The sequence below is a fragment of the Manis pentadactyla genome, chromosome 13, assembly GCF_030020395.1.
Source record: "Manis pentadactyla isolate mManPen7 chromosome 13, mManPen7.hap1, whole genome shotgun sequence".
In the NCBI taxonomy this organism is placed as follows: domain Eukaryota; kingdom Metazoa; phylum Chordata; class Mammalia; order Pholidota; family Manidae; genus Manis; species Manis pentadactyla.
Window position 1 is genome coordinate 12,682,020 of NC_080031.1, and position 27,864 is coordinate 12,709,883.

The 27,864-nt window shown below is 47.4% G+C and overlaps 1 protein-coding gene across 5 annotated transcripts in view; it reads right to left on the reverse strand.

The window, feature by feature from the left end:
• KIRREL3 (kirre like nephrin family adhesion molecule 3) overlaps window positions 1-17,295 on the reverse strand; it is a 519,419-nt gene extending 502,124 nt beyond the window's left edge. For all 5 annotated transcript variants that reach the window (XM_036930095.2, XM_036930093.2, XM_036930090.2 and 2 more), the window contains exons 1-2: window positions 17,198-17,295; window positions 14,383-14,791 (exon numbers count right to left, since the gene is read on the reverse strand). In XM_036930095.2, coding sequence (XP_036785990.2) covers window positions 14,383-14,437 — 55 coding nt within the window. In that variant the 5' untranslated portion in view covers window positions 14,438-14,791; window positions 17,198-17,295. The remainder of the gene's footprint in view (window positions 1-14,382; window positions 14,792-17,197) is intronic.
• Window positions 17,296-27,864: the final 10,569 nt, after the last annotated feature.

Below are 27,864 nucleotides of genomic sequence, written 5' to 3' on the forward strand. Positions count from 1 at the left end.
AAGGCAGGCAGGAAAAAGACTGTTAAATATACTGTGACAAGCACTACAAGAAGCTTCCACAGAGGGCTGTGAAGAGAGGGAGGAGGGTCAGGGAAACTTCCTCCAGGAGGCAAAGTAGGCTGTCTTTGGGGTGGAAGGTAGCCGGGCCAACAGGGCAGAGAGGGGAGGGCCTTCTGAGGGGAAGGAAGATGGGGGAGCAGGCAGGCTGCGTGAGGGGGCAGTGCACACCCAGAGGCGCCAGCAGAGGTTTGGCTGGAGTGAAGGGTGTATTGAGAGTGTACAGAGAAGGGAGAGGCCAGCCCTCTGGCCTGAAGATCTTTACCCCAAAGGTGCTGGGCTGCCATCAAAGAAGAGACAACCATCCAAAGAGAGAGACCCCTGTGCCTCTGAAGCTGGCACCTGGCTCTCTTCACGGCTAAGCTACTGACGTATTTCACTGATGAATGGAAACTTGCAAACCTTCTTATGTAGAGGACTGGCCATCATGGCCCCCAGCTGGACTGGGGAGGGTTAAAGCTGCTCTTTTGAACTCTCTATGGTTTTACGGTCTCCGGAAGGCTAAAATGTCTGTCTCTTCCCCTTCCTCTCTCCTGTCACTAGGTTATTCAGACCCCTGGGAATGTGCACACTGCCTACGCAGCAGCCACGGGCCTGCCTCTCTCTCCTCCCCATTGCGAGCTCATCAGCTCCTGCATTTGGCTTAGTGATGAGAACATCTTTTTATATGAATTGAAAAATAAAATGACAGTAAGTATGAAGTAAAAAATAAAATGACTAGCAGATCCCAGTTCACAATGAAGTGCATTATCAATGTCTGTGGTTGTATTGACCTTGAAGATTTTTAAAAAACAGAACGAGAATTCTCGTGGTGCATTATTATATACATTCTGAATCTCTTCACTGTACAAAGCAGAAAATCCATCCTTTAAAAGGACATGAGCATCTCTAGTGTACAGTGTTGACTTTAAAAATAAACATTTTAAAGTGCAGGTAGAAGAAAATCTATGGCTAGTCTTTGCTACATTCCTCCCTGTCAGCACACATGATCGTACTGCTCTCCTGGGCTCTTCCGAGGTGGGGTAAGACTTCAAGTCACACGGAAAGGATGGCTCCCAGTGTTCTCAGTTGTGAGGAAGGCAGTGATGTCAGTGACAGACTGGCAGAGCCACCATGTCCCAAAACGCATATTCTTGCTTCTGGACCCATGGTGATTCCCGAGGCCATTCTCACTGAGCAAGTCATCCTAAAATAATGTGACACACAGACTCGTAGAGGCAGGTCCCACGAGTCACCTTAACTCTTCTGGTTAAAATCTGCCATCTGAGACCTCATAAGGCCCAGGTTAATAGGAGCAGTATTCACAGGGAGGTGAGGCCCCAGGCTGGGGGCGGAGAATGGGTAGGGTGGATGCGGGCAGTTCCTGTGCCCAAAAAATGCATGCACCAGAACCTTGTTTTCTTTTCTCTGGACATGTTTCTACTAAGTGTTTGTTTTAAAGCATCTCAGTGTTTACTGGGGAAAGCTGTGACCTCTGTGAACATTCAAATATGCTGCTTTTCAGTAAAAAAGGAGCAAAATGGCCTTGTGTAGAGGCTTTTCCTATTTGGATTGGAAAATACTTTTTTCAGTTCACATGGCTGCAGCAGCCCTTAAGAAAGGTGTACACATCCTGCCCCAACTGCACACACATTTAAGGCAGATGACATACCTTAAGAAAACTAAGACAACTTCAGAAAGCACAGTAGTACATATGTATTTTTCCCTTGGCAAGAATTTAGTAGTACAGATCTTAGAAAATAAATATCTGTTGATAATGGGAGGGAAATGCAGATTTCCTATTATCATTAGCAGGAGAACAGGGGAGAAAAGTAATGAGTTTTCTGGATGGTGTTTCTTGATTCTGATCAGCTCGCCATTCACCTGTGCTCACCTATAAAGCACGGATTTCTATCTGTAAATACCTCTCCCCTGGTTTGCCGGAGAGAAGACCCGAAGCGTGGCTCATACCCAGAGAAAGGGGCATCCACGTGGATCTGGAGCCCTGGCAACGGCTGCCACTGCACTGCTGATATGATCCACGTGTTCCACTGAGACGCTCAGGCCATAGAAGAAGAAGGAATGTTATGTCTTCCTCGAGGAGGCCTATCCGCCTTGCACAGGAATCCTCCATTTGCGTTTTTCCTCCCTATTCCTCTGATTTGATTTAAAGATGCTTGGGAAACTTCAAGGAACTTTTATGTTTTGCTGGCTTAAGTGTCTATCTTAAACTGATACGATTTTAAGCATGGCCTAGATAGATGCATGCCATCTCCAAGAATGATTTCTGATGCAAGGTAAGACCTACCGGCCGGAACCAACCTGAGGAGAATTGAGGGCTTGAAGGGCTTTCAGACTCTCCGACATTCCAGGGGTCCTTTTTATTTCTAACGACCACTGTTAATCATTTCAGACCCACATGGTCTCCTGACATTTTTTTTTACTATTCTAGGCTTGACAAAAAGATGGGTTTTGATGTCTCAGAATACCTTTGCCCGTTGAGAAGCTCCATTCTTAACAATACACGGCTAACACTATGCTAACCTCTTGCTAAGTGGAGTGGGGTTTAAATTTTTTTTTGTTAAATCCACCAAAGGAAAATTAGGTGGTTGACAGATTCTTGTTAAGAAACAGCATTTGTCTTTCAAAATGTTAAGTGAAACTGGAGCTGGAGGTAAAGAGCAGCCACTAGCTATATAGGAAAGCTTTTCAAATTCTTATTCGGCTTTTGCATTACAGGAGAAGTCTTCCATTTTGATCAGTTCTTCCAAAGCCCTACAAGTTATGGAGAAGGACCACAGGCCAGGCCAGAGGTTTCTGGGGCTCACCAACAGTCACACAGCTTTCAAGGCACTGGTGTGGCTGGAATTCCTCCACAAGGGAGCAGCAACCAGGGATGTGGCATCTGCAGATGTGTGCTTGGATGGCATTACTTCGTCTAGGCCCCAGGGGTTTTCATTGGCAAATGGGTATGGCCACCATTGCTTCCTTAGGTTGCTATGGGGATTGAATAGGGAACTATGGCAAAGCTCTGCAAAGGGCCACAGATGTCAATAACGCCTCCCCATGGCTGGCTCCAATTCAGCAACCACAAGGCAGTAGCAGAGGGAAACTCCACGAAGCCCGAATATGGAAGCCTGTACAGGGTTTGATTATTTTCTCTTCCCACCATTTCCCCTCTGCCCCATTCAGCTTCCCATCAACAAAAAGCACTAATGAGGGTCATGTTTGTGAAAGGAAAAAGGGGAGCAGATGGCCAAATCAAGGGGCCAGGAAGAGAGCGGGGTCAACAGTACACACCACATTGGTAGAACATCTTTTTATTTGGGGAAGGAGATCAATCTCTTTAGCAAATCCTCAAATTATGCAGTTCTGTTTTTCCTCTCCTACCTGCATAGCATCAAAACTGCTGTTTGCAATAAGGTTTTGCAAACCTTAGGCAAAAACTTTCATCTCTGACAAGAAATGCTCAAGGAGTCATCTGCCATTTGCCCACGGAACTCTTAGTAAAATGGACAGAGCAATCCTACCTTCTACCGCTGGCCCCACTCCAGCCCTGCGGGAAGGGCATGAGGAGGGATGGATCAGGCAGGTAGTAGCTCACCTTGCACCTGAGAAAGCAGACTGACAGGGAGTCAGGTGTGGAAGGCTGCTTGGGTTCCAGCAAACCTCATCTAAAATCCTACAGGCAACCAAAACCCACACAGGCCCAGACAATGTCTGATGGCTTCAGGCAACATCAAGGGCCAGTTCCATTAGCCACTCAGGGAGTGGACTGCTCCAGCGACAGCCACTGCTCATCCCATGTCGTTTACGCTGCACACGGGTCGGTGCCAGCAGCTCACCTGTGCTGCCTCCCCCTAGGAGATAAAGGAACAGGGAGGAGTTCCTCAGGCTACCAGGACTCCTCATGCCTGCGCTGGGCAGGGGGCCCTCAGCCTGTAGTGCTGGCCTTCAGGATCTCATTACCTTGCCTGGAAAGGTGCGCTTTCAAACAGTCACAGCTTGTGGCGATTTGTTTTAATGCTGCGCGTTTCTGCCCAGAGGTGAAAACAGAGTAGCACCTCTCCAGCCTGCCCGGGAGATCAGGAATAATGAGGACGAATTCTAGCGTGTTTGTTTTGCTTCCTCAGCGTGAGAGGGGAGCAGCAGCAGAAGTATTGGCTCCCGGATCATTAAAGGGGCAGACACCTGACGCTGGGGCCGCGGGCCCAGGCCGGGAGCGGCGGGCGTCTGGCTGCCAGCCCTCTGTTGGGGAGGAGAAAGGCATCCGTCACCCACGGGGACACGCCTCGCCGCAGGGAACCCACGCAGCCGGCTGAGCCTTCTCTGGCTCCCTCTCTTTGTAGCTCTCACAAGCCCCTGGAGCATTTGTAAGTGTACCCACGTCCCTCCGGCCACACTCCTCACAGGCATGCCCCTTAAGCCTGCCCTCCTGTCCATCAGAAACAGAAGGGAAGCAGCCTCCTGGTGAGCTGCTGCCACCCGGAAGGCCTGCTCTTGCCTTCCTCGCCCCCTGCCTCACGCTCCACTGCCCCAGCCCACTGTCGGGCAGAGAAGGGCCCAGGCACCTGCCGAGAGGGCAGGTCCAGTCCTGCGCCGCGGGGCCCTCCCAGGGCCTCCCGCCCTCTGTTCACTTGGGGCTTTGCAAGCGCCGCTGCTGCCACCATCAGGCTGATGACGGAACTGCAGGGCCCGCCTGGACCTGGTCCCCAAACACCATGCCAGTTCCTGCCTCGCACGGTCCCAGAGACCAGGCCCTCTCCCCTCAGTCGCCCTTCTCTCACACAGGTGCAGCACCCCATGTAAGAAAAAGGTTTCAGAGCCGAGTCCCTGATGGACTAGGACTCTCTGGGAGACCTGAGGGTCCTTAAGCCAGGCATGGAAAAGTGCAGGTCTTAGGATAAGGACAGTCAAGCCACTGGGAGACTAATTGGCAGTTTCTCTTTCTTTGTCATGAGGTCAGTGAGGCAGGGAAGGCTGGAAGTTGCTTCTTTGCAGTACCTGGCAAGGGTCTCAGTCTCTGTGCCCTGAATGCCTGCCTGATGAGCCAACCGGACCCCAGTATCACTCTGAAGCTGTCATAGCTCCCGGCATCGCCATGAGTGACAGGTGGACTGTCATACCACACCAGAACCGAGTCACCTGTGACATCTTCAGGTGACTGACAGTAATGGGAACTGACCTACATTAAAGAACGACAGTCCAGGAGTGTTTCTTGTTAAAACTGAGGACTGGGTGGCTTGCCAGAGGATATTTCTCTGGGCAGGGTCACTGGTGACCCAGTGGTCACTCAAGGCTGTGCATGGAGAGGAACAGCTTTCTACAGGGCAAGTCCACACTTTAAATAGTTGGGTTCTTTCCTCTGCCTCTTGTAGGGGTGTGTCAGCTTCTATATATGCCGGGGTCAGAAGCGTCCTCTTCTTTTCCTTATTCCTCACATTCCATCCCAATAGTTCAAATTTATTAATGGTTACATTTATATATATACATATATATAATGGTGCAAAATATTGTGCTAGGCATGGTGGGGGGAGCAATGGATATTTTAATCAACCAATTAAGAGAGCAGTCTCTGCCCTTTATTTATTTTATCTTTTCTTTTTTTTGGTCAGAGTGGCCACAAAAGAAGCTATCCAAGCAACATCTGATTGCTATTCAGCCCAAAAGGCTGGCCTGTCATTTCCCCTGGAAACCTTGTGCCCTCAAGGTAAAGCTGAATGCCAGAAAAATGAAAGCACCAACTCAGAAAGAGTCTGGAATCAAAAAGGGATAAAGTTACAGTGCTGGGTCACTGCTTGAAGGTCAGCTACCCGATTTTCCTAGGGAACCCCTAAAGCCTCATCTATGCCTGGACACTGAGGAGTCCCACAAATGTATAAGACTGTGACTCATTCTACTCCATAGTTTAGGGTCTTCTCATGCATCGCTCAGTGTTGATGATTTATAACAGCTGGATCTACCAGCATCTTGAGAAGCATCAAGTCACATGGAAGTGTGACCTGGATTGGGGGTGACTTTGGTTAAGGAACGTAATCTTTTGGAGGGCATGGTACTGATGAGAGCTGCTTCTCATTGCCGGCACGGTGATGAATGAAGTAGTGCTTGTAAAAGTCACTCTGCAATTTGTGAAGGTTTATGCAAATGCTAATTATCATCATAATGATCAAGAATATTATTATTGCCACCACCACCACCATCACCAACCAAAAGTTTTATTTGCTGGCACATACAAGAAAATGTGCTGGACAAGAGATCTAGAACACATCATTTACCCTGTAGGAATTTATTATCCAAAATAAATGAATTGTTGCTAATAGATAATACTCAGGGAATCTTAGAACTGGAGAGGATTTGGATGTCATCTAGTCTATTCTTCAATCCATTTCTTAGGAACTGACTTCTATTCTTGGGAGCCTGGATTCTGCTCAGAATTCTAGTTAGAACACTTCCAGCGATGGGGTACTATCCAGTGGGCCAGCCTTAGATACAAGAGTTAGACACAGAGATCCTTGAAATGTCACTATCTGTTTTTTGCAGAGCAATTTGAGGTTTTTGCTCCATTATTAAGCTTATCCTGCCAGTCTGCCAACAACTCCTGAAGAGAACAGACCAAAGCATGGAACATATGGGTAGATCTGATGGCATTCGTTACTCTTGAGTGAAAGGTTACTTGGTGCTAAAGACTTGCAAACATTTCCAACATCTTTGAGCAGATCATTTAGCTTGTAACCTTGTTTTCCCCAAAGCCAATGTAGCTTAGTTTCCTCTAGAGAGCAACAAAAAAACCATCAGCAAAATGTCCCTAGGCGTTTCTTGCTTATGTCATCCTTGTTCTTGTCTCCCTTTCTGGCTATCCTTCCAGGGGCCCTAGAAACTGGCAAATCACTTCCTCAGTGCACTCCATCCAGCTGAGGGTCTGTGTGTACTCAGCCACCCCTGCTCTGTGGGCTCCAGGCTCCCTTCTGCACTCTTTATCCAACACATCATGCAAGCCCACATCCACCCACTGTTCTCTCCCTTCTCTCTGGAGTGTAGACCAACAGTTAAGGTCAGTTCCTCCACACTGTCTCTCTTGCTCACTTTTCCATCCCTTTACATACTATCCAGGAAGGAAGACGAGCTGGGAAGAAGGAGTGTATTTCCATTCAACTCTACATTTTGTGAAGCCTCACATGAAACATGGGGAATATATCAAGTAGGATAAACAGCACATTGATGCCTCTTTTTCTTTGTCTTGGCAGCCCATAGTAGAAAGAGGACTAAGGCCCATAAGCCACTAACAATATTTCTAAAGAACAGATTTAATTCTGACAGTCCTTCCTCAAAGCATTTAGCACAGCACTCCTGACCATCCACAGCTGACCCTTCCGTTCCCCAGCGCCCTCCACTCCTCCCCTGAATGCACTAACATTCTAGCCACCCACTCCACCCTTGCCTCCTAAATGTATCAGTCCGTCCTGCCTTCCTTTGCACACATTCTAAGGCACATGAAGAAGGCCTGGAGTGCTCTTTTTTACTTGTGGAGCACCCCTCGCCATCCTTTAAAATCAAGTCACCTCCTCTGTGCGCTTTTCCTGATGCCCTCCGCCATTCCAGTCACTCTTGGGACACTCAGACAACTCTGAGCCCCTTGTATCATCACCATGAGTCCAAGCGTCTGCTCCCTGGCCAGGCAGAGCTCCCGGAGGAAGAAATGTGGTCTCAGTCATCTCTGCATCAAAAGCCCCTGGCATGATGCCTCCTGCACAGTAGGCCCACAATGAGTGTTGGCCAAATGGCCAGGGGCTACGCTTCGGTGGCATAAAATGCCATTTGATCATAAAGAAAGGAGCAATAAATGTGGCCCTCTGGGACACCAGACTACATGGAGAAAGTGTGGAAGGGGGTGTGACATTGGGCTCTCACAGCTGCAACTCACGGTGCAGATTTCCAATTCCTGTCTTCTGGGCTTAAGTTAGAAAGAAACTGACTTGCAATAACTGTCCAGTGAAAACAGGCTAAGTAAGCAGGCCATCTAGATAATTCAGCCTCATATTCACACATCTTTTTTAACACTGGCAAATGTACAGTATGGTAGTTTAAGTTTCAATAATTAAAAAAAAGAAAAGAAAAACAGCTCAGGTAAACCTATTTCACTTTGCCTATGAGGACACTGATGCTAGGTGGAAGATCAGAGTGAGAGCTCACCCCCCATTTGAGTAAAATGCTGATTTGTTCTAAGACCCAGACATCACTACGCTTGAGCAATAAGCAGTGTGTATGTGTGGGTGTGTGGAGGGGTGCGGGGGTAGTCACAGGTGGGAAGGAGGCTTGCAGAGGGCATGGTAAGACTTCTAGACGGCCAGAGAAAACCTCCCCATGGCATGTGAGGAGGTGTCTGCATTTGGCTACACGCCTGCCTTTACTCCCAGGAAGGAGATGGAAGCGTGTCAACGCCCCACCTTCCACACCCCAGGCCCGGCTGCAACAGAGTAACTCTGCAAGGGGCAAGATTCACCTACACTGGCCACTATTGCAGTGACTTTAATTTGTTACCAATGTACCCAAAGAAAGCTGACATTTATTTAATCCTCATAGTAGTGTTGACTGTGTACCCACAGAAACATTGTATGCTTACGGAAGACACTGGTTTCCAAGCAGCTTATGCTAAATTGCAGCCATAGAAAGGAAACACTTATCCAATATTGACATTTACTGACTTCTGGAAGTATACAGACAGAATACTCATTTTTATAATTGGGAGAGGAAGAAAAGAAAAAAAGCATTTTTGATTCCTCACTCCTTCCATGGATTACAAACATAAAGTTAAAGCAACTTAATGTTAAATATGGTGGTGGACATCCTTATTCTACGGCAATAGTGTGGGTTCTCAGAGCAAGTAGAACACTTGAAGTCCTTCCACACATAATCCTCAAGCTTTGGAAGAGAGCAGGACAGAGCATTCTTTGCACGAACATGAGAGAAATATACCAATGATCTATAAGGTATCAATATATTCTTACTTGATGTGCACGCCTACCTGGGTGAATTCTGGATTTCCCCCAGGGAAAAGAAAATTACATACAATGCTGTAAGGAACAGCATATGTCTCGATGTGCTGTTGACACTGCATCATCCCATAACTGGGAATAAAATCCTGCTCCATTTGAAATACAGGGTGAAGCTATTACAACCTGGGATCAAGACACTGGCTGGTTTTTGCCCCTCTCTCCCTGTGGACACTGTGATGTAATGTGGATGAGGGAACTGACGTTCCCCGGAGCAGCAGCTCCAGACAGACTCTGCTCCGTGAATGCCGGGGTGTGCACTGGACTTGGGGGAAGACTGGGGCCCCAGTCACTCTGCAGCAAGAACCGCCATTAAAGTCAAGATCACTGTGGTGGTGAGTCCAAGTGTGGACTCCAGCGCATGCTCACCAGGTTGCTGCCCCTCTCCACTGCTGGACTGGACGGTCCCGGAACCCAGGCACCGGAGAAATTCACTGCTTCACTGTTTTCAGGTTGACCCCTATGAAAAACGCCTGCATGGACTTTCCCCCTTAAATCATTTCAACATTTAGAAGGATGGGGAGACTGTAGCTGAAAAATGTAACTCCCTCCCACCCCTGGTTTACATGGAGGCCCTAAAATGAGTACTCTTGGCCCTCCTCCCCACTCCTCCATCACAGGCAATTTTCTTTTCCTCCGTTCATGTTTCCAAAACAGTTTATCTTTTTATCTCCTTGGAAGAAAAGTACTCTGCAAATCAAAGGTATCATTAGTATTGTTATTATTTTGCTATTGAAATCTCTTGAATTCATGCTGGATTATTCATGTGCTTTTTTGGGTCTGCGATATAATGCTGCCTAAGTCACCCCCACTGGGCTGAACAAAAAAGAAAAATTGCATCTTCAGGCCTAACCCCCTGCTCCACCCGGTCTCCTGCTGGCCCTGGCTCCTACCAACACAGGCGCGCCAGGAAGAGCTGATCCTTGGTGCTATGCCGAGCCCGCTGCGGCCCTGTTCCAAGTGAGATCCTCCTCTGTAACCCAAGAGGGAGGCCCCATGGCGCCCTCTAAGCGCAGGGTGAAGGCATTGACCTCACCTCAAACCCCTCTCCCCTTGGGGGTGTCTCCTCCCTCCTCAGTAGGTCTGGCAGGCAACTGAGAACTCCCTGCTGGGCGGCAGCCCCTGAGACCACCCCCATGCCCTGCAGACATGTCCCAGTTCCCCCTCATCCAGAAGAGTTGTTGAAGAAATGGTCCCACACCCTTGGCAACTGTGCACTGACCTTCCAAGATAAAAGGAGTAATTCTTCCCCTTCCAGACAAGACGTTCCACCACTTGGGGAGCCAATGGGAGGAGCCTCATCTTTTTTGTTACATGACATTTCTGGGGAAGTTAAATGTTTGCAAAGTTGCTGTTCACTCCCAGTTTCCTTTTCTAGTGACTTCTCAGCCTGTGCCCCCTACAATCTGCTCCATTCTTTTGACTGCCTCTGCTGGGCTCATGCTGTCTTCTAATGCTCCTTGCCGCCTCCCCAAGGGAATTTCTTGCAAGTGAAAGCCTCTTGCAGCTGGTCCTCGCCTTCCATGTCTCCTGTCATCACTGTGGCCTCCCTCTTACTGGCCAGCTCTCTCCACTTACACTCTATCTTACACTTCTGTCTGCTGGAGGGTCTTCTATTCCCTCAGGGATTCACATCAGCCTGAAGCTCTGTCCCTTGATGGCCATCTGACAGCCCTTCTGTTGATTCCTGCCAGCAAGTCAGGAGAGCAAGTCGCTCAGATTCTCCCCAATCAAGAGATGACACCCAGATTAATCCCCAACTCAGGGGTGTCTTAGACAGGTACATGCAATTTCCACTTTACCCCCAATGCTTTCAGAGCGGCACAACACACATGTAAACCCAACAAGAGATGTGGGCTCACCAGAATTAGAGCTTTCAGACCGATGAAGTTACCAGGTAGGACAGGACCCCCTGGGAATGCTGGAGCAAAATGTCAGAGGCGGTGGAAGAGGACAAACACCTTTTCTGAGCCTGTCAGGAGGAGGCACCGAGTTTGAACCCCTGTACCTTTCCCATACTGTCTCAGCACTCGAGATCTCACGGGAACAGGGGGGCTTCAGTGCTGCCAGAGCATTATTTCTCCAAAGCTACTTAAGACCTGGGTGAGCTGGCTGGATGGGATGGATCTTGAGGACAAAAGAAGGCACAGAAGGAAATAGTTGTGGGCAAACAGAAATGATAAAGGGAAAAACACATAGCAAGTTCTAAGTTTATGGATGACAAGAGAATCGATTCCTTTTCACCAGGGGCAGAACATGCCTCTTCTCTGCAGGAGGCAAATTGTGCTGTGACATTATCCCTCTGCACAAAGCACGCGATCCTGACAGCTGAAGGAAGAGGCATCCCCTGCGAGGGAGAAACCTGCGGGCAGCGCACACTGGCAGCCCCCCATCTCCTCGTGGGGAGCCAGGCCTAGGGACACCGGCAGGGGCGGAACCCGAGGCATGCCATTTGGCCTTTCTACTGCCACCTTAGGAAAGATGAATAAATACACGGCTATCACTGACCTTAGTCATATCTGAATTTCACTCTGAAGGGTTATGAAAAAGTGAAAGTGAACAAATATTTGACAAATTAGGAGAGAAAGGACAACTGACTGAAAGGAACTTAAGGGTTTACTCAAATATTTTGTTATGAAAGTCTTTAGCGCACTATTTGGAGCCCTTCCTCTATGTGGGAACTAAGACAACAGGAGCAGGAAGCATGAGAATTGTGTGTCCAGAAACTCCAAAATGACATGCAGGTTCCTACTGTGAGAGGTGATGGGCAGCAGATGGGTATGCCGCTAGAGTGCCAGAGAAGGCCCTAAAAAGAACCTGGACATTTGTTTTCTCTGAGTGGAGGGCCATCCCTGAGTCTCTGCACATTTCCTTGGAAAGCATCCCAGGAGGAAGAGCAGGCAGGAGGTGGGGGTCAGATGGGGGGCTCCATGGGGGACGCCAGGTGGGGTGCAGTTTCCGTCAGGAGGGTGACAGTGGGTACCATCTAGAGTCTGAAGACCAGCCCTCTCAGGGCCTTGAAAGTGAATATGCTTTATCCAATAACTTGATACACATACGGCACTAGGCAAGGGTGGGCACAGCGTGGGAACTAAGCATCTATGCGTAGATGTCAAACACAATCCTCCAAGATGTTCACAATACTCAAAACAACATCCATATTAAAATAAATGTCTATAGATCTATTCAAAAGGTACCATACCACAATAAAGTCCATAAATATTATCCCGCTTGGGCTCTAATGCCTACAGTCAGATGTTGTCTACTCAAGGGACCTAAAGGGTCCAATGATACATGGTGCTCTGACTGGCTACGTCCACTTTGGTCTCATTGCCTTTCTTCAGACCTGTCTGTGAACTATGCATCTACCGTTTGGTAGGGTGGGCAGTGCTGGCCAAGCACAGAACACTCTGGGATAACAAGGAGCTATGGACTGCATGATGTTGTGGTTTCCTCCTGGTGCCCTCAGGGCTAAGGGTAGATGAAACTGGGCATTTAACCACCACAGGTAAATATTTAAAGATTCCTATGAGGTGGTCAAGAAATAGCTCCACACTGAGATAGGAATAAACAAAGTAGAAGATGCATGCTGGGATGATTTCAGACAGAGAGGCGCTTAGACACCTATAGGCTTCTTATGCCAATCTAGAAAAGGAGAGCAGCTGAAGCTTCTGAGAACACAAAAGACTGATTAAAATGTGCACAGGTCCCATGCACAGGTGTGTAGAGGGGATGGTGGGATCGTCCTGTCAGGGATTCTACAGGCAACTTCCTGAGGGAACTGGTAAGAGGCAAAGGAGAATGGGACTCGGTGCGTGTGTTTGTGTACGCAAACCTAAGCAAAAACATACACGTATCCACGAGAGAGGGGAATCTCACAAAATGGTAATATAACCCAAACTGTTTCTATCCCAGTGTTCTGAGATAGTTCTTATTCTTTCAGCCTGAAAACTCTGGGGAAGGTAATTTATCTTCCTGCCACTGTCAGGAGTCCTAGTGAGAGGCACACCACCACAGGAATACGTGTATGTGTGCGTGTGTACATTATAATAACATACAGGCATGGGTATATACATGCTCATTTGGGGGAAGGGCCCCTCAGGTTTAATCAGGATGGTCATGAGCAGAGTTTGATACGGGGAAAATCTGCAGTGACCCCAAGTTCAATGGCAGAGCTGAGGAAGGAGGCACGGGCTTTTGCTCACATTTGGCTTCTCCCTGACAGGGTAAGAAAGGGAGACATGCTGTTTGCTGGCAAAGCCAGCCACCCATGGTGGTGTTCTGCTTTCTCGAAAACTTTTACCCTTCATTGAATCAACAGATGGACATGCTCTGTTGTGGGTTTTTCTGAGGGAGCCCTGCCCCTCTCTGGGCCGTGCTGGCCGTCCCAAATGTTGCCTCAGATGGCAGAGGCGGTATCAGCATCCCAAAGGAGTGGGGAGGCTTATCCCCTGCACAGTCAATTCCACAGGTGACTTCTGATGCCTGTGGCTAAGCAGGCACTCACAATCCCTCTCTCGAATTTCCCTCCCCTCCTTCCACCACTACCAGCCCCATGGCTCCCAGTGGCAGGGAGCCCAGAGGTGGCAAAGTTCTTTTTAGGAACGTCCACCAGCTTCGCTGCCCCGCTAGGCTGCAGAAAGGAAACAATCAGCTCCAGGGACGAAATTTCATTTTAAACCCTGAATCCAGTGCTGTGCAGGGCTCCAGATTCAGCCTTATTCAGAGAACTCAATTATGTTCAATGAAACTCTTTACAAGCTTTTTTCCCAACCGCTGCAAATTCACCCCCACGGTACATTTGGTAAGTGCAGCCACTCTGCGACCGTGCAACCGCACACATTCGCTGTTGAACACACGCACGCAAGTCAGACCTTATTCGAGCAGAAACACCCACCTAAACAAAGCTCTCCTTTCCTACCCTCTCCTCCAACCTGGGTGTGAAGGAGAGGGGCTTCCCAGAAGTTCAGGGCGGCAGATCCCCAGAGATGCAGCCTAATTAACATAGCGGGGGCATAAAGAACTCATTTGCATGGGAGAGTTTGAGCTGGAGGTTGACAAGTGAGAAGAGAACGTCCCCCCCTCCCATACCCCTTCCTTCCAGAGGAAAGTAAACAGTACCATTTTGTTGCATTTTCAAAGGCCAAGAAGCGATGCCAGTGCATCTCTGCCGGCAAGGGGAGCCGCATCCATCAGTTCGAGTTTCCGAAGCCTGCCCACATTCCTGCCCCCAGCCTCCCGCGCCCTGAATACCCCGCCGACTTTCTTTGCAACTCCCGCCGCGCGGGGCTCCTACCTTGACTGAAGAGGAAGAAGCAGACGAAGAGCAGATCGAGCTGGAAAGGTCTCATTGCTCCGCGCAGCGAGGGAGAGCCGGCGGGGCAACTTGGGGTCGCAGTTAGTTTCTCCGGCTCGGCGGCTCGCTGTGCTCAGCCTCCGCCGCGGTCCTCTCCGGCTCGCGCCAACCATCTGTCTGTCCGTCGGTCCCGCCGGGTGGCCTCGGGCTCTTTGTGCCTCCGGGAGCGGCAGCCAGCCAGACAAGTTGCCTGTGTCTAGCCGCCTCGGGAAGCCGGGATCGCCAGCCACGTCCCCTCCCGAGCGGATCTATTCTCTGGCTCGCGGCGTCCCAGGCACACAGCTTCCTCCGGCGGGCTCCTCCCACGGCGGGCGAGTGACGAGTGACAGAAGGGCTCCTTTCAGCGAAGCTGGGGCGGGGGGAGAGGGAGGGGAAGCAGGTCCTAATTAAAGAGGAAACACTTGGAAAAAGGAGCTCTATGCCAAACAGAGGCTGGGGGTGGGGTGGGGAGGAGACTGTTCTTTACTTCCTCCCGTCCCCCACCCCCCCCTACACACACAAATAGGGGGAAATTCAGCTTTTGTCACCATTATTGACCAAAAGGCGTTTTGAACCGTGAGCGGAGCTGTGACTTTTCGTCCATAAGACATCATGCTGTTTAACGGGAGCGAAGTTAAGGATGACTATAAGCATGGGCATGCATTAAAATATACATGCCTTGCCTTTGCAAAAGGGATTGGAAATTGGGCTGGAAAGGGAAAAGGAAGAGGCGAGGGGACGATGCATCTTTCCCCAGGGAGGACTTGGCCAGTGTATGCAGCGGGAATCTTGGAGTTGGGGAAGAGACAAGCATGCTTTTTGCATTTCTGAGACTTACCTAGGAGGGGCAGGTAGGTAATGAAACCTGAATGTTTAGACCCGAGTTTGCTTTGCCACTTCTAGAGAACAAAATGAAGGAGCTAGGGGGAAACCAACTAGGTATGTGACACATGCCCATTTATTATTATTATCCTGGTTTGTCCATTTCCTAACAAGGATAGGGGAGTCTCCTGCTTTTGCATTTGAAGCCTCTCTTCTAAAGAGCGCTCCATCACTCTGAGCATACCTTTTCTCCAAGAGATGCTGTAAATCCTATTGTGAAGGAGAGGCCAAGGTCATACGCAACTGCCTCCCAAGAACCTTCAGGTTTTTTACCTGCCATGAAACCCACACTCAAATCAAACTGTACTTCCTCCAGGATAACAAAGTGAGTTTATCGAGGTCTATATAGATAAACATTTAGATATGTCCAGAATAAGCAGGGCATTCGGGGAAATAAAAACCTAGGTACAGACCATGCTTTCAGGAGTTCATAAGTTAGTGTGAAAGCAGATACACATAAGATACAAACTGCAAGGTTGGTTACAACAATGTAGAATATGCAACATTATATAGAGGAAGGAGAAGTAGAGAGTAAGCAGAGGACAATGCAAGATGCTCTCTGGATTTGTGCCATTCAGTTATAAGATCAATCATACTTTCGTCAGTCACTGAAACTTGGGGAGCTCTTTTTGGGAAACTCTTAGCCTTTCTTCCATCAATATTACATATTCTGGGGACTTTGCTGACTGCAGGGCACATTCCACTTCCAAGTTTCCATGTGGATGTTAACTTGAAAAATATATCCCTTGGTATTTGTGAACAAGAAAGAGGGGGGGTGGATATCTGGTAGTTGACATCAGAGATCTGGTAATTAGTAGGCATTTGCTTTGTTGACTTTTCTATTCTTAATAGTTTATTTAACTGCATTCCTTAAAGGCTGTTAACATATCAAAGCAAAATTTGTAAGCAAGCTTTGGGGGAGGAAAAGAAATACTGAGCAACAGACACTAAGAGGGCCCAAAAGAGGCACCCCAGCAGCTAAATTAGCAAACAAGGCACAGAAGCGAAGTGTTAGTAAAGCCTTAGTCTAGGGACTTGGCTATAGCAGAAAATACAGTGAAACAGAAAAGGCAATTCGGAGACACATGCAAAGATGCATAATAATTTTAACAACATATGCCTAATAACATACTAAGAGTGTAAACACGCATGGATAGCGCGGTAACTTTAGGAGTAGCTTTCCATTAAATCTGTGGGGGCAGGGAAAAAAATTTCAGATGTGTGCCATTCCGAAGGCCAAGCCTTGCAAAGAATAAGACTTATAATATGAGAATGTGGATTGCACCTTACAAAGCAACATTTGATGCTTTAGCTAACATTTATCCTTTAAGCTGTTGTTTCATTCTAATTGCTAATTCCTTAGTGACCTGGGGCCCAGGTTTTTGCTTAACTCAGCCCCCAGGGAAATATTACCAAAACAGGGTCAAGAGGCTGGAGAACTGTACCCTGCGCGAAAGTCCCACGGTAAAGGCGTGTGAGCTCCACACCACACTCACTTTTGGCAGAAGAGGGGTGTTGAGAGTCCTAGGTTCCAAGGACCTTATTTCTTGCACTGGTCCCTGAGACCGGCCTCATGCCCCCCAAACTGGCTCAGATCTCTGCAGCCAGATGGGTCTGTTCCCTTCTCCATCCCCAACCCCCTCCTCCTCCCCGCAGCCTCTGGTGTCCGGCAGAAAGGGAAAAAAGCTTGAATTAAGTGATGAGCTGCCTGCCTCTAAAAAGGACAGGAGGCGTTTCACCCCTGAGTGCCGGAAAAACCACGGCAGTGTTCGGCAGCCACCACGTGGGGCAGCGAGAACGCCAGCGGTACCTGCAGGACCCACAGCCGGCCGGGCTCTGGCGCCGCCCCGACGGCGGCCCCGCCGTCTCCGCCCGGGCGGGTCCCTGGCCTCACCTCCTCCGGGGGCTCGGTTAACCTCCTGGCGCTGCAAGGTGCCTGCGAGCAGCTCGCCGGCGAGGAGGGCGGGCGGGAGGCGGCGAGGCGCGGGCGGCTCCACCTGATGGAGAGGAGCGGAGTCTTAGACCTCGGAGCGCGCTGCCGGCGGAGGGCAGGGCGGGCCGCGGAGCCGAGCGGAGGGCCGTCGCCCCAGCGGGAACCAATGCGTCCGCAGCGGCGCGAGGGGCACAGGGTCTGCAGGCACGGCCTGTGGAGGTGGCGGCCCTCCAGGGGCAGCGGCAACCCAGCCACTCGGAAAACTGCCCGAATTCTTGTTCGCCGCACATCCAGGCTCCACGTCTCCGTTGCGCCCACCGTGCAAGCTGGGGGTCCCTCACCAGCAGGTGGCATCCTCTCCGGCGCTTCTTCCGGCGTGTAGCCCGGGAGGCCGAGTTCATCAGCCCCCAACTACCTCCCCCCACCCCTCAACCCGCCCCAGGCCTTCCTTGCCAAGTGCTGCGTCCTCGGAACCACCCCACGCGGCGGGCAAGGCCCACCGAGAGCGAGAGCTGGCTCCAGATTCTGCTGCCTGCTGGACAAGAAGTTTCAGAAGGCCCAGCCCCACTTCCCTGGCAGCAGCCCTGCCGCCAGAGTTCTATGCAATCCGGGGCAAAAAGAGGGAGGCAGGGCGTTCTGGGCGGGGTGGGGCCGTACGCCGTTCAGCACCCAGAGCACGGAGTGCAGACCGACCTTGCAGACCCTGGCCCCTCACCGCTTTCCAGTGACCTTCCTCTTGGCTTAGTCCAGTGTCTGTAACATTTATATTCCCTCAATTTGTGCAAAGGCCTGTGTTGGGTACTTAACAGAGACGTGTGGAATGAATATGTGAATTTCTCTAAGAGAGAAGTATCCATATATTTGGTGTATATGTGGAAGAAAAATTTATGAAAAATCTCACTGGCTTTTTAGTAAGACAGAAATTGTCCTGGAGGTCATCTGTCAGGCCAAATCCTTTCTAGATGCGTCCTTCGATCTTCTAGGCCCACTTGCCTGAGGCCCTACAGGAAACTGCAGGGCTGAGATGCAGCCCAAAGTCCCAGCAGTCAGTCCGTTGTTCCTACCATCGTGCTGTCGTCCTTCTCTCGCGCACGATGACGGGCACCCTCTCACTGTCTTCCTGTGTTCATGAGGTACCATCGCCCTGAACAAGGAGGGAGAGAAGTTGTTTTATGGGATGCACAGCCATCATGAGTGGGGATTTTCCTGTGTAATGTCTTCACAATATTCATTGCACAGATACATTATAAGCCACAGCTCCTTTTTTTCATATATCCTGCCAGGGCTGGTTAGGACCTCCTTGTCCAGGGATTTAAACACAGTGGGAACAGGCCCTTCGGAGGAGTTGAGGGTAATCTGACTACCTGGTCAGTTAATAAGGCTGCCATATATACTTCCAGAAACCACATGGTCTTCTTTCTGTGGCAGCTGGTCTGACCTGGACAGTTACAATCTTCCAGTCTATTTCTTTTTCATTTATCTGAACTGAATTTCTTGGTCACGTTCATGTAGGTGGATTGTAAGAACTTAACCCCTATTCACTGCGGTCAATCTCTCCAGAGTAGTGTGGAAGGCCCCAAGAGCCAGCCACTCAATTTTCAGAAGCATCCCCCAAAGGCCAGTCCGCCCCACTGATTCAACTCAAGGCCAGGCCTGAGTGAGGGGTCACGGTGAGCCTCTTGATCTGGCCCGTGGCCTGGACACTGCTAACTTTTGTATCCATTTAACGAACCCAGAGTGATTTCTCATCTGTAAAAATGATTGATAGAGACGTGGCTCTCCGGGGTTCCTCCAATCCGACAAACCTATTATTGTCTGTTTTGCAGAGGCCACCACTCTGCTCATGGAAATATTTGGGATGCTTCCCCGGTGTGCTTTCTGTCAGGGCGGATTATTCTGAGTGACCGATCCCCACCCCCAAGAATACCAGCAAGGGCCCTGGAGTCTGCCTGCACCCCTCTGCCCTCATTGGTTATACCCAAATGGTTTCATGTTCATCTGTCTCTGCGTGCCCTCAGTCTTTCCCCAACTCATTCAATTTGTGATTTCCCTCCTCTTCTCTTCCCCAGGACGAGGCTCTAAGTCCAGCCTGCAGTCTGGGTTCCTCGACCTTGATTTGTAGAACTATAGAGTTACATATTCTATAGTTTTATCAGCTGCAAAGCTTTTATTAAAGCAACGGAGCACTGGTACCAAGGTGGCTAATTGCAAACACTCCCTTCAAGGTCAGTAAGGACCATGGCACCACGTATTTTGATTCAAACTTAACATGAATCATACTGGACTGTAAAATTTCTCCAGTTGTCTTCCTGGGTATCCATCAGCTCCACAAGGGTAGGAACAGTACCCAGTTCACAGCCAGCTCTTACCCTGAAAGGCATAATGCTGAATGAATGCTAAAGTTTTACCTAGTGCCCCACATCCCATTTGCTATTTTTCCAAATCGAATTTAACTTATTTTTCACTCTGTTATTAAGCCATTGTCAAACATCTGGCATGTGCCTGGCACTGCTCTGGCTGTATTTTATGGGGATGGGTAATGAATCAAGCCTATATATAGTTTGCAAAATGTGGAACACACTTTAAAATGCATAGCACTATAGACATGAAAGTTATTTTTATCTTTTCAGCATCATTCTGCACAAGAAGACAATTGTCTGGCATGACTGTTTAAGAACAATAGACCTGTTTAGCCTTGACACACTCAGGCGTGCAGGGCACTGGGTATTTGATTCACATGGGAGCAGCATTCTCTCTCCCAGTGAAGGCCTGAAGAGTGCATAATTCACAGGGAAGAAAATATCTTGGTGTGTTATGGAGGGAGGTGGCAGTGCCCCAATGCCTTGTGGCATCCCAGCCGAGGGTATAGGCCAGGCCCTTCATCCACACTCCGGCGGTGGCACCAAGGGCAAGCCTCAGCATCCCTCTCAGTGCTCAGGACGAGTCCTGTGTCGTTTCAGAATATGCCATGGACTCTTTTTGTGTATGAGAACAGGCTAATTATGTGGAAAATATTGGAAGACAAAGTGCAATTCCAGCTGATGACTCATTTGTGGTATTCAAGTCTTAGAAATTATACTGCATTTATCCTTTTTCTCCATTATTATTTTTCATAAACCCCTCTGCACACAGACACACAGACACACATCCCAGGCCTGTGTCACACAGGAGTGAGCCTTTATAGCAGCCGGGGGACAGCTCCATCTTAAATCCCTTTAAGCCTAGATGACAATCTTACTTCCTCTTGTCTGCTTATTGTATACAGTATTTTTCTTCCTTGAAGTCTCCCTCCCTCTCTTCCTTCCTTCTGTCCATATAATATATATATATATAACTTTTATATTTACCTGTCTTTATAATGTTATGTAAGGTTATATATATTCAAACCTTTACACATACACATATGCACACACATGTTTTCTACTAATATGCTAGCAATGGGCCTCCTACCCAAATATTCTGAACTACCAAGCCCTAGACCTGGTTATCACCATCACTACCTGAGTTCAGAGCTTCCTCAACTCATCATGTAGTCCACGGACTAACCAGCCCCTCTCCACTGTCTAATGCACTGTTTCCCACATCCGTTTCTTTGAAATTCAGTTCCGTTGCATCTTCCCATGCTGCACAGCATGAAAGGTCACCAAGATGGAGTATTAACTTTTTGTCATGATGTGTAGGACAAGTCTAGTAAACATACATTTTATGTCTCATCGCCAGCCCCTTCCTTCACAGCTCACATGTTAGTCCCATCAGATTACTCTGTACTGATTAGAGGTGGCAGCCACTGTTACTTTTCCATGTCTTTCTTATACTATTTCCTCTCCCAGCATGCATTTCCTCCTTCGTGCATCCCTCTGCCTAACAAACAGGTGCACATTGCTTGAATATCAGCTGGACAATCATCCCATCGGAGGTTTGCTTCCCCTCTGACCCTCCCTCAGTCAGAAATGAAGAGCTTATTCACCTAGGTTTCTATAGCTTTCTTCCAATCTTTATTATATAATTGTTAATAGTTAAACTATAATTATTTATTTACATATCTACCTCCCAAACAGTATGTGAGGTCTTCAAGGTCAAGGACCATTTTTTGAAATTCATTTTTTTATATTCCAGAGCATATCACGCAATGCCAGGCCTACAGTAATCGTTTGCTAAATGATTCTAAATGAAATAAAGCTGCAAATAAGTGAAATAAAGTCCTGGTGTCCTACCTGTGACAATCCAATCTGAAACTTCTGATTTCTTTCTTCATCATCTGATGCCTTTAGACCCAAATAGACCCAGGATATTCCACATGCACCTTCTAGAACTAGATGTATCTGAAGGATCTGGAGGGAAATATTTCTGACTCGACATTTGAACCCAAGTCTCAGGCAAATATAGGAAGTGGTACCATCAAGCTGTATAAATCACAACCTAACTGCAGCTCTTGTATTAAAAAAAAGAAATAGAAATCCTAGATGTTCTTATCGTTTAATGGTATAGTCCCAAACCAGTTGAGAAGCTAGCACACTCTGTAACAGTTATATGGATATAGGTGCAAAGTAAGTGAGGAAAACCAACATTAATTTTTCCCAAACTCAGCCCAGTTTAAATTGAGTTGAAGGTTCCATGTCTTTTCTGTTGTCTGTATCTCTTTTCTGTCTTTTTTTTTTTCTGTTGTCTGAAGGTCTGAGCCGGCAGAGGTAAAAACTCCTTCTCCTCTATCTTGTTGTGCCAGCCCAGTTCAGCCCCACTTGATTTTTTTTTAATCACATAGAAACAGACAGTATAGTATAATACAGTGGTTCTTAATGTGGGGTTCCTGGGCCAACAGCATTAGAACTTTTGAGAAATGTAAATGTAAATCTTCAGGCCCCACCCCAGACAACCTGAATCAGAATCTTTGGGGTGGGACCCAGCTACCTGTGTTTTAACAAGCTTTCTGATAATTTTGATGCATGGTAATGCTTGAAAACCTGTTACCAGAGCTCCAACATGCCAGCAGCCGGCCTCAACATGATCAGGCCATAGCCAGTTCAATTTCATCCATCTTCCTTGCTTCCTCCCATCTCACTGGATTATCTTGAAGTGAACTCAGACACCATATCCTTTCATCCATAAGTATTTCAGTATGTGATAAGGGCCTTTAATGTGCATAAAAATGATTCCTTGTAGTACACATTTGTTAGATATCTGAGCCAGACCATTCATCTTTAGACGATTCATCCTTAAAATACACTCAACAGCATTAGTATGGTAGTTCTTGGCCAAAAAAGAACAGCTCTACTAGATAAGACAGAGAAAGATCCCTTTTCTTTTTTGGATTAAGAATTTACTGTTCAGAAAAGGGATGAATCTGGTCATTACGATGGGAAAGAAAAATTAACATCAAGGAAGCAAGCCCCTAATGAAATAATGCATACCTTCACCTTGAAAGAGTCTGACACCTTACAGTTTATAAAAGTTTCATCATATATCCTATTCATATGGTCTGGTGATTTTTCCAGAATTGTGATAGATTACAATTTTTACCTACACTCTTTTGCCTGATTTTCTTTATGGGCTCTTGAAATTGCATGAAAATTGTCACGAGTTAAGGCGGAACCCGTGACCATGACCCGGTATACCTGGAAAGAACGTGGAACAAATCCACGACTTTGTTCCTATCAGCTGAGTGTGTTGACCTTGCATGTTAACAGGCCGGTCTCATCATAGGGCTATGTCATTGGCTGGTCCCCTCAAGTCCTCTTATACCCCCTGAGTATTTATTAGACTCTGAGAAACTCAAGAGAATATGTGCTCCCCTCTTCAGAGATCTGTGGCAAAAACAGACACTTGCACGGAGCATGAGTTGATAGCAATATCTGCAAAGTGTCAGAAAGGGGAGGGGATCGATACAGTTAATTTAGTTGGAATAATTCATTGCCTAACCAGAGTTTTCAGCGAGGGCAGACAAATTCCACACTAAACTAACTCACCCACCTGGATCCAGAGGAGTACAGTGAATCCATCTTTTGAATGAGATGTAAAACTGAGTTTCTTGCTTTCATTAACGACTCCTTTGGCCCTTCCTTTCTTGAGACAGGGTGTGCATTTCAGTCAGCCATTTTTCAAAGTGGGTGATGTATGCTATTGACTGGAAGTTGCCCTGCTATTCCTACCTGAGCTGATTGCTTTTCACTCTCTGCCCTTATATTTGGGTGGGTTGCTTGCTCAGAGGCTGCATCCATCTCAAGAACAAGGAAAGGTGCAGACATTTTTCTTTGGTGGAGGGTGGAGGTGATTTTTCTTTTCTTTCAAACCTAAAACAATAGCAGATCTGTTGTTATGGGACTAGAAGTTGCAATAAGGAAGAATTGCATACGGCTTTCTGGGTGTGTGTGTGGAGGGGGGATTCTCAGCGTGGTGTATGGTGATCATAGGGTCCTTTTGAAATAAATATTGAAGAAACATCTAGACTTAATGGCCTCACTATGATCTCAATCTCTGATTCCATTTATCTGGCACCATGAGCAAAATAATATAAAGTAGAGTTTGCCACATAGTAACCATGACAGCTCAAATGTTCTGAGTTTTTAGAGTCCACTGGAGGGTGGCTCCCTTATTAAGATACAGCCGTCTCTGGCAAACACCTAACATCGGCCCAGTGGTATTGCATTGACACAGGACAGGAAGGGGACAGGAACCAGAGATCCCAGCTGAAGCAGCTAAAAGGAGCTTGGGGAGGAGGGATGTAATTATATGGCGCCTTCAAATAATGATGCTATTGCTCTCTAATTATGAAGTGCCACTTTCCCCTCTAACTACCTGAAATTCAGAGATCACTCAGCAATGGTCTCTCTGCTGAGCTTGGGCATGCTCCCTGAAGGGGAGGAGGAAATGCACAGTAAGAAAACACCGGGCCCTTGAGGGGGCCAGAAAGGTCTTGAGAGAGCCGCCACTTTCCATTCTCCTCGCTTGTCAAAACTTCTCACCTTTCTGTGCCTCATTTGAATTACCTGTAAAATGAGGGGAAGACTGTATCTCTCCTCCCTTTGCTTGTCCATAGGATGGCAAAAAATCAAGACATAAATCTCTGTGAGTATTTTTTATTGTTAAAATCAGAGAAATTGATCCGCAAAAAATTGCCAAATGCTTACTTTTCTTAAGCACTACAGGGGAGGTAGAAGATGTCAGACACTGGCCCCCGTCCTCGAGAACCTTCCAGTGCAGTGGAAGACACAAAGCAGACACATTGTTAGGTTGAGCCAACTCTTCATTCATTCAGATGTTCATGTGATACATATGTTGTGAGCCCCCACTTTGTGTCAGGCACTAGATGCAGACACGGGCAACACAGAGATGAGAAAGATTTTGCATTCTGTCCTCAAAGAGCCTCTTGTGGTATAGTGAGGCAAAAAAGACAACAATATGAACTTTTGAGAGAAGCTGAAAGTGATCCAGGGAAAGAGACACTCTGAGAAGGGAATATCTGCTGTGAGGGCTGGAGGCTCAGGGAACGTTTACAAAAGCCACAGACGGAGCAGTAAGGGGCAGAGATCAAATCTGACATGAGTCCCAATTAAAGTCCAGACCCTGATACCCAGTGCCCCCTTATTCCCAAGTTCTTCTTCCATCTCCCAGAACACAAGCAATAAAACTCAGCAGAAGCAGCATAATTGTGATAAGAGAGGAGGAGATTAATTCCTAATTTTGATTTCCTTTGAACCATTTTTACTTAACTGAGTCAAACTCACTGTGTGGAAGATGATTCATTACTATCTATTTTAAATCATGATCAGGAAGCACAGTGACACCCCAGAATGATGGAGAATATATTTCAAGTGAAGAAATCTCATATTTTTTTAACTTAAAAAGTAATTTGTTTCTTGTAGAGGAAAGAAAAGGCCTAAAAGGATTGTTAAAGAATTCACTACTGGTAGTTGAATCCATGTGTTACTATGTAAGCAAAAAGTAAAACAGATGATGTCATTGAAAAAAAAATCAAATATTACAGAAGCATATAAAGTAAAAGGTGAATATCTCCTTTCCTCTTGCCCCAAACCACTCCCAGAGGAAACCCATATTAGCAGTTTTGTGTGGACCCCTCCAGTCTTTGGTTATGTGTTTATATACACATAGAAAAACAAATACTCTCTCTACATATGCATAAATGGAATCGCACATGGTTTATATCATTCTGCAATTATATCTCCTTTGAACCTAACAATATATCTCTTAGATTTTTCCAGTGATAGTCTGCTTTAATATGCCTGAAGGAAACAGAAATGGAAGCATTCATTTCCTTTTGTCCTCTGCTTTCCAAGGGAAGGCTTGCTTCTTTCATTTATATCTGATTCAGGCTTCCAGGGAAGCCGTAATTGCTTTCCTGGTCAGGGCAAGGGGGCAGAAGGGAAAGGTGAGGGCGCAGGAGAAAACATAAGCCACGCTCGGACTCCAGGTTTTTAAATCTGGCCCAAATATAGGGAATGGAAGGAAGACCAAAAATGAACTCTTGAAACTTTTAGGCCAACAATGATCATCTGGCCTCCAGGAGCAAGACAGCCCGAATCTCAAACTGTTCATATCAAGCCCACATTTGTTTATCACCTTCTATGTGCAAAAATGTTACTAGTGCTTCAGTGGTATTCGTTCCACTACTGCTCTTTTTCTGCAAACAGAAAGAAAGAACGGAAACAAGAGAGAGAGAGAAGGACAGGGAGGAAGGGAGAGGGAGGGAGAGAGAAACAGTGAGGAAGGGAGCAAAGGCAAAAGGCAGACCTCTCTGCCCTCTGCAGGCCTGTGGTTGAGTTTCCTCTGCTCCCCTCTTGGGGAGAGCCTCCACCCTCTCGGCCTGTCCAGGAGCACACCAACAAACAGAAGAGGGTTTATTCTGAGCTCACAGACTGACCATCTCCACATCCAGACCCTTCAGCTCTGGAGAGGGAGGAAGTCTTTGGGGAAGCATAATTTAATCTATTGGGTTGTAGACCCAATTAACCAGAGACTTTAATAACCATTGGGCCTTATCCCCTCCTTCCCTCCCCGTCTCCTAAACATAAGCAATCAGATCAGACAGGGCAAGTGTTATTTTTGTATCAGAGAAGGAAGAGTGATTCTTGAATATGGAAGTTGTAGAGCAGTTGTAGAAACAAACAGAATATCTGAGTCGTTGGTGAAGATACACTCAGTCCTCAGAAAATGCAAGGAAAACACTACCCAGGGCTTCTCTGGAGAATGTCACAGCCACGTCATGGAGCTAGTTCAAAACTCTGAATAGTTCTTGATGATGCAAAAGTTTAATGCAGGTCATGGAGCAAAGGCCACGGCAACCATACCAGTCTGTGTCCTGGCATAAAATAAGGCACACTCCAATGGGCATCTGAAGGATATTTCACAGACAGTGTAGAGGTGTGGGCAAGGCAAGGGAGCCAGTAAGAGCTGCAGCGGAGGCACGCAGGGTTGAGGAGCAGGGCCACCACCATCCCCGGCCCTGAAGTAGAGAGGACAGGGACCAGCGTAATTGGAGCGCAGACAACTGAAGCTTGGGAGAGGGGCCACCTGGCAGGAGTGGGACAGGTGCTGAGGGACAGGTGCACCGATGCCAGAGCCCAGCGCTGCAGCACAGAGGGGGCAGTGGAGGGGATATGCCCACTTCTCTCTTCTTCTGCACTCTCATCTCTTTTGGTGACTTGATGGTGGAACCCAACTGGATCTTAGAAAGAAAAGGGAATTTGGAGATTAATTCCATAGAGTCAGTGCCTCGGGGCACAAAGCAAAGTGGAGAAGGAATGAGTCCTAGGTGGTAATAGTGGTCAGGGGGTCCAGAGAATAGCCATCACTTTAGCATGTTGGAAACAAAAACAGGGCAGGGCAGAAAAATGTGACAGTTTCATGAGGTCAGGATCAAATCAAAATAACAAAGAAACTGTTGACCATGTCACCCGGATGTGCTTAGAGATTGAAAGATGCTGAGTGAACCATGAATCACTGAATCTGCACAGTCCTGATCCTTTGTGTGTTAACATCATCATGGACTCCATGGACTGGAAGAAAATTCCAGAATTCATCCTTTTGCTTCCAAAGAGGGTAGTTCTAGACTGTTCCAGAAGATGGGAGGTCACAGCCTTTTTACTCACACAGTTTTATGAGATGTTCATTTTCATCCATCCTTAGCCGTGCAAGCAAAATGAAAAAAAATCATTTTAATTATGAACACTTAGGCATTTACTAGGGGACATAAAGTGTTTTAAACTTTATACTGGATATGGAGATAAACAAGATACGGTCCTTGCTCTTCTGAAGCTTACATTCTGCTGAATGAGGGAGATACGTACATGGCAAATTATAATTCCAAGTGGGGTGTGATTAGTGGTTTAATAGGGATAGATACAACATGTTACAGGAGAATAGAAAAGTTGGAGATTAATTTGGCTGCATCTGCAAGCATTAGGAAATGTGGAGTGGTGTTTCAACTGGGTTTTAAAGAAGAGGTGAGCTTAAAGAGGTGGTGGGCAACAAGGTGGGTAAAAGAGGGGAGGTAGAAAAGCCTGGCACCTGTCTGGGAGCATGGACAGCTCTGCGATGGCTGGAATCTGGAGTGAGTGGTCAGGGGCAGCAAGAAGTGGGCCTAGAAGTCAGTTGGGGTGGAACAGTAGAATACT